Source organism: Aedes albopictus, chromosome 3, assembly GCF_035046485.1.
Source record: "Aedes albopictus strain Foshan chromosome 3, AalbF5, whole genome shotgun sequence".
Classification (NCBI taxonomy): Eukaryota; Metazoa; Arthropoda; class Insecta; order Diptera; family Culicidae; genus Aedes; species Aedes albopictus.
In genome coordinates, this window is record NC_085138.1 from 346,017,143 (window position 1) to 346,031,101 (window position 13,959).

General features: G+C 40.5%; 1 protein-coding gene across 1 annotated transcript in view; it reads left to right on the forward strand.

The window, feature by feature from the left end:
- LOC115262556 (GATA zinc finger domain-containing protein 8-like) overlaps window positions 1–6,431 on the forward strand; it is a 134,351-nt gene extending 127,920 nt beyond the window's left edge. The window contains exon 3 of the mRNA XM_062855181.1: window positions 5,479–6,431. Coding sequence (XP_062711165.1) covers window positions 5,479–6,087 — 609 coding nt within the window. The 3' untranslated portion in view covers window positions 6,088–6,431. The remainder of the gene's footprint in view (window positions 1–5,478) is intronic.
- The last annotated feature ends 7,528 nt before the right edge of the window (window positions 6,432–13,959 follow it).

The following is a 13,959-nucleotide window of genomic DNA, read 5'->3' on the forward strand; positions in this document are numbered from 1 at the left end:
CACAGCATCCAATCGTTAAAACATGCAGAAATACGCTAATTGCTGTGAAACTACACCCTGTTCATTTTACCCACAATTCCCCTATATCTGATATGGATGATGTTACGAGTGTAGACCTGAAGTTCTGAACTCTATTTTTTTTTTACCAATTCATTTATTTAAAGGCTCATCCGCCGAGACCAGCTTTACAGAGCCGAGCATCTAATCTTATTACACATGAAATAATTAAGAAAATTGTCCTTTTTTATTTTTCACTGAAAAAACTTTCTCTTTTGACAGCATGTCGATTATGCGTTCCGCTACATGGCCGGTGTTTGGGGAACACTGATCATTGCAAACGTTCTTGCTATTCGCCCCCAAAACGACGATTCGACCGCTTGGGAGTGTTGTCATCGTCGTGATGATGCTTCCCGAAAGCAATGTCAAATTCGTTCGGGGTTTCAAAACATTGGAAAGAAATTCATTATTTTCACAGTCAGATTGAGATTTATGAGTAAATGAGAGTGATCCGAAGGTATAACTGTTTATTCTGAGCATAACAGTATTTTTTACGGCAGTGAAAACTAATTAAAAGTACGATATTTCTGGGTCTGAAAATCGTTCAGGCGAAGTGGACAGCAAATCTAACCTCGAATATCCTACAATTCTAACCTCAACTCCTCACTTGCACAAGCCGGATCTCATTTTTCACGGAAATGGTGGAACAAAATGCAAAACTAATGTACGTGCGACCGAGGGAATCAAAAGTTCTACCATTCCCACATAAAAAAAATTGTGGGATGTGGGTTGTAAGTAGGAACAGTAAAATAATTCCCCCAACAGATTATGTTGATAGGTATGTAAAAAGAGGTAAACATCATCAGTTCGGTAGTTGCGCTACCGAAACGAAGATGGGTAACAGTATGTTTTGTTTTGCCCTTGAAAGCCAATCGCTCTTCGCCTGTTTTGTGGATCGCCTTCGCTTATGGGTAACCACACTGTACTCCGCCGACGAATTCGAGTCATTGTCGTCAATGTCAGTCCAATCCTCTTCATTGTGTTTCCCGTCTTCAACAATAGGCACGCTCGATGATGTTGTTGGTGCGAGAGGTAACGATTTGTGATGCTGTTTGTCTATCGGTGGGAAGTCGACGTGGTTCAACAAATTGGATGATGACAAAGATGTTGCTGATGGGGTTTCAATAGCGGAGCTAGAATCCGATGTCTTCTCTCCAGGGTTGGATGGTCCATATGGTTTTGGTTGATTGGGATACACGACCATTGTTTTCTGATTTTGTATGGAGACGGTTGAAGGAATATCTCGGAAAAGATTCATGCGCAGTACCCGCACACCGTTTGGTAGGCCCGCAAAGTAATGCTTCCATGTTTCATTTCTAATGGAAATTACTTCCCCAAACTTGATCATATAATCGCTAACGGCTGCGTTGCTGACCGACGGAGGAAGATCAAGCACACGCACTGTTACTGCATCGCAGTCAACGAACACCGGGATCCGAAACTCTTTGTTGTTACACACCATTGTCCGTTTCAGATTGTGCTCTGTCTGGTACCGACAGACGATATCGGTAGAAGCCATTTCAATTAGCACACAGTTGCGTAGGTGATGCAGCTGTATGCTCGTGACATCCGAATATTGGAGATTAATTCGTCTCGTTAATGCTAGAACTAGGTAACTGGTTTTGCGAAATCACGAGCAATTTGTTTACATCTGAACGGTCAACACAATAAACAAAAGTTTGTCGATTGAAACTACAAAAACACATACTGATTCTTCATTTAAGATCAACAAAGTGTATGTTTTATAGCAGGATAAGTTTCACCAGCCATTTTTATCCGTACTTTCCAAAACGAGTTACCTAGTTCTAGCATTAAGGGGGCGAATTTCTGTCTCCAAAAACGCTTGCACTTTCCCAATTTCAGGACGATGAATTGGGAGCACACTGAAATCGACCACTAAAATGTTTTTCCGCACACCGTACATTTTTTACAAGTGGCGATCGAGAACGGGAGATCAAAAAAAGCACGTCCGATGTATGTGATGTGTGGCTGTAAACTCGTTCTGAACTCTAAGGTAGTTTGGATAATCTAAAATATCCCTATAGTGTCTCCAAATGCCATTTGAATCCAGCAGATGCTATTATTTATGGATAAAAATCCTACAATTTTTCTTGTAGATTTGAAGGACTTCATTATAGGATAGTTTGGACAAGCCCAGGTTTATACTAATATCTAGTAGACTTCAGATTGGTCCAGTAACCGCCGTTGATTATGCATCGTTACTCAGTAGTACAGATATGGCTACTGTTACGAGTGTAGTCCTAAAATTCTGAGCTCCAAGTTAGTTTGGCGGACCTGAAATATCCCTATAGTGTCTATAGAAGACATAGATTTCAAGAGCTTCACGGAACCCAGTAGATTATGCAATGCTATTATTTATGGCGATAACACATGGGTAATTCTCGCTGAGACCGGCCCACTATTTACGCCTTGTCTTCAAAAATGTTTAAGGTGCCGATTTTCTGAAACACACCTCGCTAAAAAGTAAGGAAAATGCATTTGGTTACTCAAATTGATGGACCCCCCGTTAGTTAGAGCCAGAACAATTTTTGCAAACCCCCCGATTTTGGTCAACTGGTGGCTCATTTTAACCGTTATTACTCGAAAGTTTCTCCAAAAACCACCTCAAAAAGAATTGTTGAAAAGAGGAAAGGTCGAGCTACTATTTACAATAATAAAAAGTTGAGTCGGCCATATTGATTTTGGCCGTCATCTTGGGTTTCTCATTGCTTTTATAACTTTTTTAGTGTTTTGAAAAGCTTAAACCTTCAGCTTTCCATTAGTGGGTTCAGATTTTAAATTCGTAAACACTACGAAATAATGCTGCATTTATGAAATCGGCCGGCATCGAGCCCAGTGCGCAAAAGCGGCATGATTTACAAAACTGCAGATAATCTTTGAAAGAAGAGAAAGACATATCTATTTTTTATAATGTTATGTATAAATGTCTCAGCTTTCAATTGATGCAAAAATTTTGAAAATCGGTGGTTGCCAACACGGTGAAAACAATGTTTTGGTATAAAAATCCAAGATGGTGGCCAAAATCAATATGGCCGACCTAACTTTTTATTATTGTAAATAGTAGCTCTATCTTTCCTCGTTTCAACAACAATTAGTTTAGAGGTGGTTTTTGGAGTAAATTACAAGTTATAACGGTTTAAATGAGCCACCATTTGACCAAAATCGAGGGGTCTGCACAAATTGTTGTGGCTACTTACGAGGGGTCCATCAATTTGAGTAACCAAATGCATTTTCCTTACTTTTTTAGCAAGGACTTTCAGAAAACCGCCACCTTAAACATTTTTGAAGACAAGGTGTAAATAGTGGGCCGGTCTCAGCGAGAATTACCCACATAACATTATTTATTAGAACAATTGGTATGTCAATTATTTCGTTTCTCCGAACTTCATGGTTCTGTGTTCTGTTTTATTAAATGTTGGGGTCATATATGACCCCTCCGGCTCCGAAGGGTTAACCCTCGAGTGATCGTGCTGTTGTATTTTACACAACACGTTGAAAAAATCTCAGCATTAGCGTGGTGTTGGTGATGGCAAACCGACGAAAGATTAAAGATAATTGATTCTTAACGGTGTGATGCATGTAATTATACTGTTTCACCACCCATATTTGCAATTCAGTATACCCTACATTCGGCTCGTCAATTTTATCTGACAAATGTCGTGTTTTCATTATTGTCACAACGATGGTAATCCTACACCCACCCGGGCGAATTGTAACTGCCTAAAATGGATAAAGAATCGTCCTTTTTCATGTAACGGGAGAGCTAGCAAAGAGTAATTTTTCATGCTATCAGCTATCGGTAGAGTGACTATGGAAACATTTTGCGATTCCACACTGCAGTAAAGCCCACGCCCTTGATATCAGAGCGCTTGAATCGGGTTTCCTTCTGATGTAAATATTATGTTACAAAAAAGTTTACTAGGATAGGAAGGATGATAGAGTGATGAGACGGTATTCATTTTCGGATAACTGATACCTTTATACATCAATTAGTTGTCAAGGAAACTTTTACATTTTTCATTATACAGTTTTATGGAACTCTGTCAGCTCACGGAATTGAAAAAAAAATAAGTTATAAATATATTTGTTTCCCCAATTAAAAAGTGCTTACAAGGAATCTGGTAAACATAATATTATATTATTATCTACAGCATTTTATTGAGCTCTTTTTTTGGCGTGATGCTCCAACCGGGACAGAGCCTGCTTCTCAGCTTATTCTAATGAGCACTTTCACTGTTATTAACTAAGAGCTTGTTTTGTGAATTAAACATTAGGCACTTGTATATGGGTAAGGACAAAGATTTTCTATGCACAAGAATGACATGATTATTTGGAACATTTCTTGAACCGCATCGAGAATCGAACCCTCTCGGTCCATAACAATCTTCGTTGAAAAAAACAAAAAAAAAAACTTCCTCCTCATCATTTCCTATAGTCCATCAATCTAGGCAGCTCAGCTGGACTCCTCAAAAGATCCAGTTACAATTATTATCCTTCGTCCACCGCTGGCTGGCTGAGCTTGTTGCTGATGCTCTGACATCTCCCCACCCCACACACCCGGCGGATTCAATGACACTTTTCCTCAGTTGCAGCAGCACCACATGTATTCTCCCTGTCAACGGAGGCCACACTTTCCAATGTCGTTGCGCTCTCGGTTCAGGCCCATGGCCCAGCTGCAGCAAGCATGGCACGGCACGCGAAAGGCGATCTCCGGTCCGGTATCATGATTTTAATAAAATAATGACTTTACGCTTGGAAAATATCACTTTACAGACTGCTCGACTCTCAGGTTCTCTCAGACGCTCACTCACACCGGTCGACGGTGATGGTAGGACGTTTCTTTTGGCTAGGGTGATGCCAGATTGAAGTTGTTCTGGGGAGTTAACAGGACTTTATGGAATATCTCCTTCAATTTACTACATTTGTGGAAATAGGGAATCGCGCCACTTGGGCGGCGGCTTCTATTTTCGTCTGTTTTCCGCTATAACTCAGTCAAATATGAACCAATTGACACATTTTTTGGAATGCGGTGAGATAGGTATAGTATCTACCCGTGTACAACATTTCAAGTCAATTGGTTCAAAATTGACTGAGTTGTAGTGGAAAATAGACGAATATAGAAGCCACCGTCCAAGTGGCGCGATACCCTAATTTATTGCTGTTTTTGGAGCAAATCGTGCATTTACCGCTGTGGCTATCTGAGCCCTAAGTTTCAGACCTACCTACTTTTTTGTTATATGTTTTGTTTCTTCAAAGACGCCATACATAGTCATTGTATCCTTGAATATTTAGAACTTCCACTACTGAAATCAGATCATATTGTAAAACCTATCTATTCATCAAGCACCTCACCCTAATCCGCTGCCAATATTTCCACATTTTCTTCCCATTTCTGCACAGGACTTTGCCGAGACGGCCATGAACGACATTCTCGGCTGGTATGGCTACGGGGACAGCGTGGATCATCGTATCGATATCAGCACGGCTCCTCCGCCTTCCCGCTCGAATGCAGCAGCAGCAGCAGCAGGTGACTCTGGCAACAACCAGCGCAGCAACAACGGTAGCAAGGACAGCAGCAGCTCGTCATCATCATCCACCCTGACTACGACGTCGGTGGGGGCGATGGGTGCAGCGACGACGACGACGAAATCGAAGCACAGCAAGACACAACAGCACAAGCCCAGGCAATTCAATATGCTGCAGCATAATTCCAGTGAGATAAGTGATAGCATTATTGCATCGGCGGCGGCAGCAGCGGCAGTCGTCGTCGCATCAGGTGTAGTTTCACCATCGTCGTCGTTAGGAAAGCCTACCAGTAGCACGAGCAACAATAATAATAATAAGGCCACTACCAACAGTAGCAGCGGGAATAGTAACAGCAACAACACCCGAAACGGTGTTAATTTACATCACCGGGCTGAAAGTTCCACATCCGAGAAGGATAGCTCCCGGGAGAGTTCGAAAAGTCCACTGCTGGTGAAGATGCTGGACAAGCAAGGTGAGATTTGATGAGCCGTTCTTCTTGCTGGGTCATGCTGAATATGGGGAAATGTGCAGTAGCTAACCCCAGTAACCCCCTCTTAATATTCACAAAAATGGAAGTCTTTCAAAAACTGTGATTTGATCCTAAGTTTGTTAAAAGTTTCAAATAATCTTTATGGGGGACATGCTCCGCCTTTATTCTCAAACGAATAGCAATGGAAACGCATGGTTTGTTACTTCACTGGGCAGGCCCGTGCACAGAAGTGGCGCCAAGGGAGGGGTTTTTGCCAATTTCGACACAAGGCGGGGAGGTGGGGTTCACCTAGTGTATGAAGTGTCGGTTTCCTTTAACTAAGATGGGTTGTAAAATGGAATGCCGAGTTTAAAACACTTCTATTTTCTTGTCTAAATAAGGCTAACATAATCAGGTCAAAAACCTACAACATAGGGGGAAAAAGAAATCGGGGGCGTTCAAAATCTGGTCAGCACTTCATTATAATACTAAATTATTTCAAATTTCTGCAATTAAAATATAATAAATAAATCTCGATAAAAATATTCCGGATAATCGAGTCTAAAATTCCGGATAATCGAGTCTCCGGATAATCGAGTCTCCGGATAATCGAGTCCGATCTGTATCAAGCAAATATTGTTAAGTTGCTTTTACCACATTGTATACCTAACAAATGAGACTGTTTATGATTGAAAACGATGAATCTTATCTCACTTTCTCTACACTCGCTTGCACCCGCTTGACCCAAACTCATAACCTCCCCCACCCCCCTTCGCAATGGTAAGACAAAGGTTCGAAAAAAAAGGGTGCATCAATTATAACTTAGGTAATACCCATATCATATCAATTACAAGAAATTGTTCGATAAGTTAGGGTATTATACCATTTGGGCAGGTGTATACCTATTTTGGGCACTTACCGCTACAACTAAATCAACTGTATACCTAATGACTTTATTTTTGGCGCTGGAATACGTTGAGTATCTTATCCTATTCAAAAGTTCAAATAAATTGGTATAAAATTGACTTAGTTGTAGCGGAAAGAGTCTAAAACAGGTACACCTGCCCAAATGGTACAAGACTCTGTTTGTGTGAAACATTACGAAGGGGATTTTTTTTCCAGTGTGATTTACTGATAGTTTCTAAGTTTAGCCACATGTATAACAAAAAACAATAATTGCTACAAATCTTATTTTGCACCATTACGAGTAAAAATATGTTCTCTTTGAAATAACATAATATTTTACAATGCTTTACAAGATATTTCAAATTTTATTTTTTTTCCGTTTTGACTCCTTGTCACCCTCCATCGACGGTACACTAGATCAGGGATGCCATATATACAGATTTATCTGTATTATACAGATTTTTGAGCTTCCTTACAGATTTCGTTTATATGAAATACAGATTTTTAAGCTAGAGGGGCCGTTTTATTTTTTATGGGATAGATGTTTCTCCCAAATTTTGTATGGGATACAGATTTTTTAAAAGAGTGATACAGATTTTTCATAAAATCTTCTGGCATCCCTGCACTACATGTTGACTAATCTAGCGTAACATTTGAAAATAGATGATTCACAAATTGATTGATGATTCCCTTGCTCGTCTTATTACACCTTCTAGAGCATGGGTTCCCAAACTTTCTGGTGCGCGACCCCCTTTTCCCTGAAGACGTACTTTTTGCGACCCACAATAGAAATTCCCTCATTTATTGTCTGTTACAGAAAAATATAAACCCGGGGGTCGTAACCCACAGTTTGGGAAACCATGTTCTAGAGCGATGTTGAAGAATAGGCATGTGAGTCCGTCAACAGTCTTCGGCGAGATTCGAATGCCGCCTCAACTCATTAATGCCCGAATCATGCCACAATCGTAATATACTTCTGATTTTTCTGGAGTATCTCGAACCCGCAAAAGAAAGTAAGTTCGAAAACGAAAATCTGCGGTGAAATTGTTGTTTAAATACACAGTGGGGCATATGCACTTGAAACATTTAAAAAACTATGTTTACCAATTTTGTTACGAAGCTGCTTGATTCATATGAGCTATGTGAATTATTCGTGGATGACTGGTATGACGCCTGGAATAGTTGATATAATGTTGAATGGAGAATTCACAGCATAAAATCTGCCGTGTGCAGCATAGTTGTCCCATGACCTATGCGAATCTCTATTAACCTTCACGTACCCGACCCCCAACATCTCATTTTCAAAATGCTGGCATTTCGTCAATTTTCATCCAACTTTTTTGAAGTCACCCTCAATCGATCATTAATTGGTGCAAGTTTATTACACCCAAGTGGCCATGCAATATCCGAAACCATTCAGGAGATAATCCGGATTGTACTGGGGTCAGGGAGGGTGCCGAAATTGCTAAAAATGATTATTTCGTGTGTTTTTGTGTTTGAACCATCGATTTTCAGCGGAATTTTCATTGCGAACAATAAAACACAACTGCGATAAGCAGATTTGAATAAGTTGACCCATCCGGATCACCGTGACAGGTTCCGCGGGGGCCTCATTGGGGTCACTTCTGGTTTTCATCCAAAACATGTCGTGCGACATATCAAACTTCATGATTTCGAATGACTGAGTCAGAAACGATACGCTGAAGTCTGTATCAACTAATATGGCCACCCCGAAACATCTAGCATAGGTTCCACGGGGGTGACATCGGGGACATTTCTGGTTTGCAACTAAAACTTGCTGTGCGACTTATCAAACTTCATGATTTCAAGAGAATGGGGCTGAAAAAATTGACTGAAGTATGAAGCAACTGATATGGTTGCTCCGGAACATCTGAAACAGGTTCTGCGAGGGCCTCTCAAACACAATAACACACGAAATAATCACTTTTAGCCATTTGGCAAAACAGACAACTCCCCCACCTCCTGACCCCAGTATAATCCAGAATGTCTCCGGAATGGTTCCGGAAATTTCATGACCACTTGAGTGTAATAAACTTGCACCAATTTATGATCGATTAAGGGCGACTTCAAAAAAATCGGATGAAAATTGACGAAATGCCAGCATTTTGAAAATGAGTTGTCGGGGGTCGGGTATGTGAAGGATAACATGGGGCAACTACGCTGCACACGGCAGAAATGTTATAGAAAGGAATTACATTGCACAATTGTGCAACAGAAATAGAAAACTTATTAAAATCTTGAATAATGTGTCAAAGCGCAACATTTTTTTGTCTCAAGAACAAACTTATGTGTCTCCGAAGGATTTTGGGCTGCTGAATCCGAATCCGGGCTCAGATTTGCTCCAACACGTCAGAATTTTGAGCTATGCCTCAATTTATAGGGCAAAATATGCGATTTTGGGGTTTTTTGACTGCAAGCCATTAAGCTTGGAAATATTTTTTTTTAAGCAAAGAAAAGGTTAATTGGTCACTTAATATCTAAATTAACGACTCATGCAAAATATTTCGTTTTACCTAATCAAATTTGATAGATTTAAGCATTTTATGTTAGTATGAAAACTTGCATGCAACTTTTGGAGGATGACTTGTATGGGAAATATCGTACCTAACATAAATCGCTTAAAACTATCGAATTCGATTTGGTAAAACGAAATATTTTGCATGAGTCGTTAATTTAGATGATAATTGACCAATTAACCTTTTGATTGCTTAAAAAAATATTTCCTTGCTTAATGGCTTGCAGTCAAAAAAGCCCAAAATCGCATATTTTGCCCTATAAATTGAGGTATAGCTCAAAATTGTGACGTGTTAGAGCAAATCTGAGCCCGGATTCGGATTCAGCGGCCCAAAATTCTTCGGAGACACATAAGATTGCTCTTGAGACAGACAACAAGTTAATTTTTGTTACGCTGTGTTATCATTGTTAATACCGATACGAAAGGTTGAACATTGGCTACTTTTTCGATTGAAAAATCATTTCCCAAGCAGCACCTGCAACATTATCCAAAATGTGGTTTTCTATGCGTTGGTCTAAAAGAGTTGCAATAAAAGCGCTCGCAACTTTCATCTTGTCAGTTGAGTTGCATTTAAACTCCGAATATCGTTAAGTTGCAGCTTTGTTTCATAGGAATTACAAATAACATCGCATTATACATCGATTTATGGAGGCGGAGCTTACATATTCCTCACAAGTGGCAACACAGTCAGCTTGCATTAAATGTGTTATGTAACACACATGAAACATCTTCCTCTGGTTTGTTTGTTCAGATTAGGTTCAAAATGTGTTGCGGAAAACTTGCGCGTCTTTTCATTTTGACAGCTTTCTAACTTGTGGCAAAGACGGTACCGTAAACCGGGGTCAAATTGATCTCCGGGTCGAAAATGATCAGACGTTTTTCAGTTAGATCAAGCATACTTTACATAGTTTTCTCCCAAGTATCATGATGTAGGAATCCTATAATAAACGATACATGTGAGAAAACTATTGAAAACATACTTTATCTAACTGAAAAACGTCTGATCAATTTCGACCCGGAGATCAATTTGACCCCGGTTTACGGTACAATGAAGTAACGCGTAATTTCAGTAGCTTTTATGGTGCATTGAGCAGCAAATCTTTCACAGAGCTTCTGGTGTAGTATGTAAGGTGAGTGGTTAATACTCCTGGTGTCCATGGTTTGAGTCTGAATATATTTTTTTCATTTTTTCATCATTCCCCCTGTCTCATGTTGCATAACGATTTAAAATTTGCGCTTTTTGCGTTCCAAAGAAGAAGCAATTGTGTTGTGTTGTCCTTAATTAGAACAGTGAATAAATTGCACTGATGTTGCTGATACTGGCTTTGAAACAAGTCGTGTTGCTTGGGGTACAGTAATGTGTACAGCACAATTTTAGTTCAGCTATCATTACTATTCTAAAGCAACAATTCAGCATGCATGCACAAACGAATCCACAAACAAGGCATGCGATTGTTAGTTGGGAATGGTTCAGGAATTACATTCACGAGGAAAGATGCATTCACCTCCTCTATTTAAGACAAATATGGTTTTCTACAAAGTTGATCCTAATAATCCTTTTGATGACCACGTTCACACAAAAAAACTAAAAATTAACTACCCGAGGAATCTCAGAAGAACCTTCCGGAAGAGTACCATAGACACAAACAAACAGACGTAGTACTTGCAAAATTTCCATCGACCAGACTTTTAACGATCATTTTAAATTTTCGTAGTTGTGACTTTCACAACCAGAGGCGCGCGCATCGTTTTTCTATGCGTTTGACGTTTCACACTAGCGCCTTCTGTTGACGATATTGCACAACACAGTGATTCGTGCAACTTTTCCACCAGGTGATGAACTTTGTGATCAATTCAACAACTACCGAATATTTGAATCAACCTTTAAAAAAGTGTTCGTTGGGAAGTGAGCGGAGTATGACGTCTGTTTCTCTGTGGTTTAACCTTGAGTGTAATTCTGCCATATTAATTAGGATTTCCCTATTCCATAGGTATCTACATCCCATGTATCATATCCCATTTATTGTAGGTAATAAGTGCGTACTCTCTTGCATTGACCTTCTAGAATTTGTATCCCTTGCTATTTTCTTTGAAGATTACATTTCGCTCATATTTCTTCGTTGAGGACCAGATGTGCCATTGATGTTGACTTCTCAGCTGGGATAACATTCACCTCTCGAAACGTCTTGTCCTTATACATATCGTCACTCTATGCAGCAACCACATATCCCGGAGCAAGGGGAGACAAATTGGAAGCATGGTTGGCAACCACCACCAGTCGCAGTCAGTCACACCGGTACCACACCCAACCCGAACAAAACGAAACCTTTTTGAAATTGAGCCTTTCTCAAGCGGATCAATTTTCACATTATTTTAATTGATAATCATCATCGTCAGTCCGGCCGAACAACATGCAATGCTCATGTTGCCTTCCCTCCCGACACATCGACCGGGGAGACTCGGCGGAGATTTCGTCTTTCGCGTGGGCAGCTGCGAAGCCGGAACAGCTTCGTCGCCATCGTCGTCGTCCGTCGTGCCCAAAAATATCGAAATGCACGGCAACATCGTCGTCGTTGTCCGGTTTGACCAACCACCACCTCCATCGCTATCGTTCGATGAAATCAAAAACGTGATCCTCATCACGTGGTTCATTAAAATCGCGAAATTTTATCCTACCTTCCGGCGGGCGCGGTGGTTCCGTGCGCGAGAAATTTGCCTTCCGAAAGGTAATCGCAGCTCAGTAGTAGTCGGTAACGACGGTTGGTTCATTTGCCGAGCCTAGGTCCTTTGTTCGCGAGCTCAACGCCGCGCCACCATCATCATCATGATCAACAGGCAGGAACCATTGGAAAGGAATCTCGCGTTCACCTACTCATTACGATAACAAATTCGATTTATTCGGAATGCTTTCCGATGGTTTAGAGATTGTGCGCGGATTTCGAACTGCGGCTGGTCGCTCATTACTATAGCTAAAATATTCATGAACCAAAGCAGGAAGCGCGCGGGTTTTCGGCGTTCGTCCATGCGAACTGCTCTGTAATTGGATATCGCACCGGCGGAAGTGACTGATGGTGCTCTCTAGTTGAGGCCATAGGAAAAGTAATTTGCTCGCTCATTTAATATCGCGCTGAGCACTAATGACCGGGTACTGGATGAGAAAATGAATCGAATGGTTCGCTAGGTTCGTTTGATTCGGCTAACAGTTGAATCCTGTTAGCGAAGCATGTAAGAGACATTCTAGGGACCCTGGATCATCATTACCAATTTTCAAAGTTGAATTTTGGCATATTTCACATTTTTATAACTTTCTCCATTAGTTTTGCCGTCCAACATGATATTAATGTAACAATAAATATTTATTAAACGACGATTAAGATTAACAATAAAATCGTGATTTTAAGGCATTTAAGCAGATGCTGGGTCATTAGGCCGAAGGTCATTAGGCCGAAGGCCATTAGGCCGAAGGTCATTAGGCCGAATGGTCATTAGGCCGAATGGTCATTAGGCCGAATGGTCATTAGGCCGAATGGTCATCAGGACGAATTGAAAGTTAGCCGTTGTTTTTACCTTTTCCAACCATTTTTGACAAAAACTAGTTTAACAATGGAACTAGAAAGAATAGCCTATGTTTTAAAGAAGGAAAAATTTATGAATTGAATATCAGCAGTTTCAGCGCCAAAAACTATTTCAGCAATGATACTAGAAAGAACAGCCTATATTTAAAAGAAGGAAAAATTCATGGGTAAAATATCAGTAGATTCAGCATCAATAAAGTATCTTCGTGCCTGTCACACGATACACACATGCAAAATGGTCATTTGCAGAGGAAGCTCTCAGTTAATAAGCTGAGAAGCAGGCTTTGTCTCAGTGGGGACGTAACGGCAAGAAGAAGACCCAATGACCATTCGGCCTGATGACCATTCGGCCTAATGACCATTCGGCCTAATGACCTTCGGCCGAATGGTCTTCGGCCTAATGACCTTCGGCCGAATGGCCTGACACCATTTAAGCACACTTCAAAAGTCTTCTATTATTAGCAGTTAAATGTATGTAGATTTTTGAACATACAAAGAATTTTAATTGTAATACTTTACAATTCTTAGGTATGGCTGTTCTAACTATATGTTTAAGCGTTGTAACGTCACGGAAAATTAACCTTTATAAAATTCATTCAACTACAGAACAAGTTCCAAATATGAAATTTTGTATGGTATTTGTACTCCAGAATCTGTCAAATGAGACTAAAAGAAAGTAAATCGGTTCACCGAAGTCTCGAAGCAACTGTCGCAGCCATAGCGCTTCTTGGCACGCTACGCTGAGCGCGACGTATTCGGCTTCCATGGACGAAAGGGTCACGGATGATTGGCGACGACTTGCCCACGAGATGGTACCACCGCTGAACTGAAATACCATTCCGGAAGTAGAACGGCGACTTTCAACATCG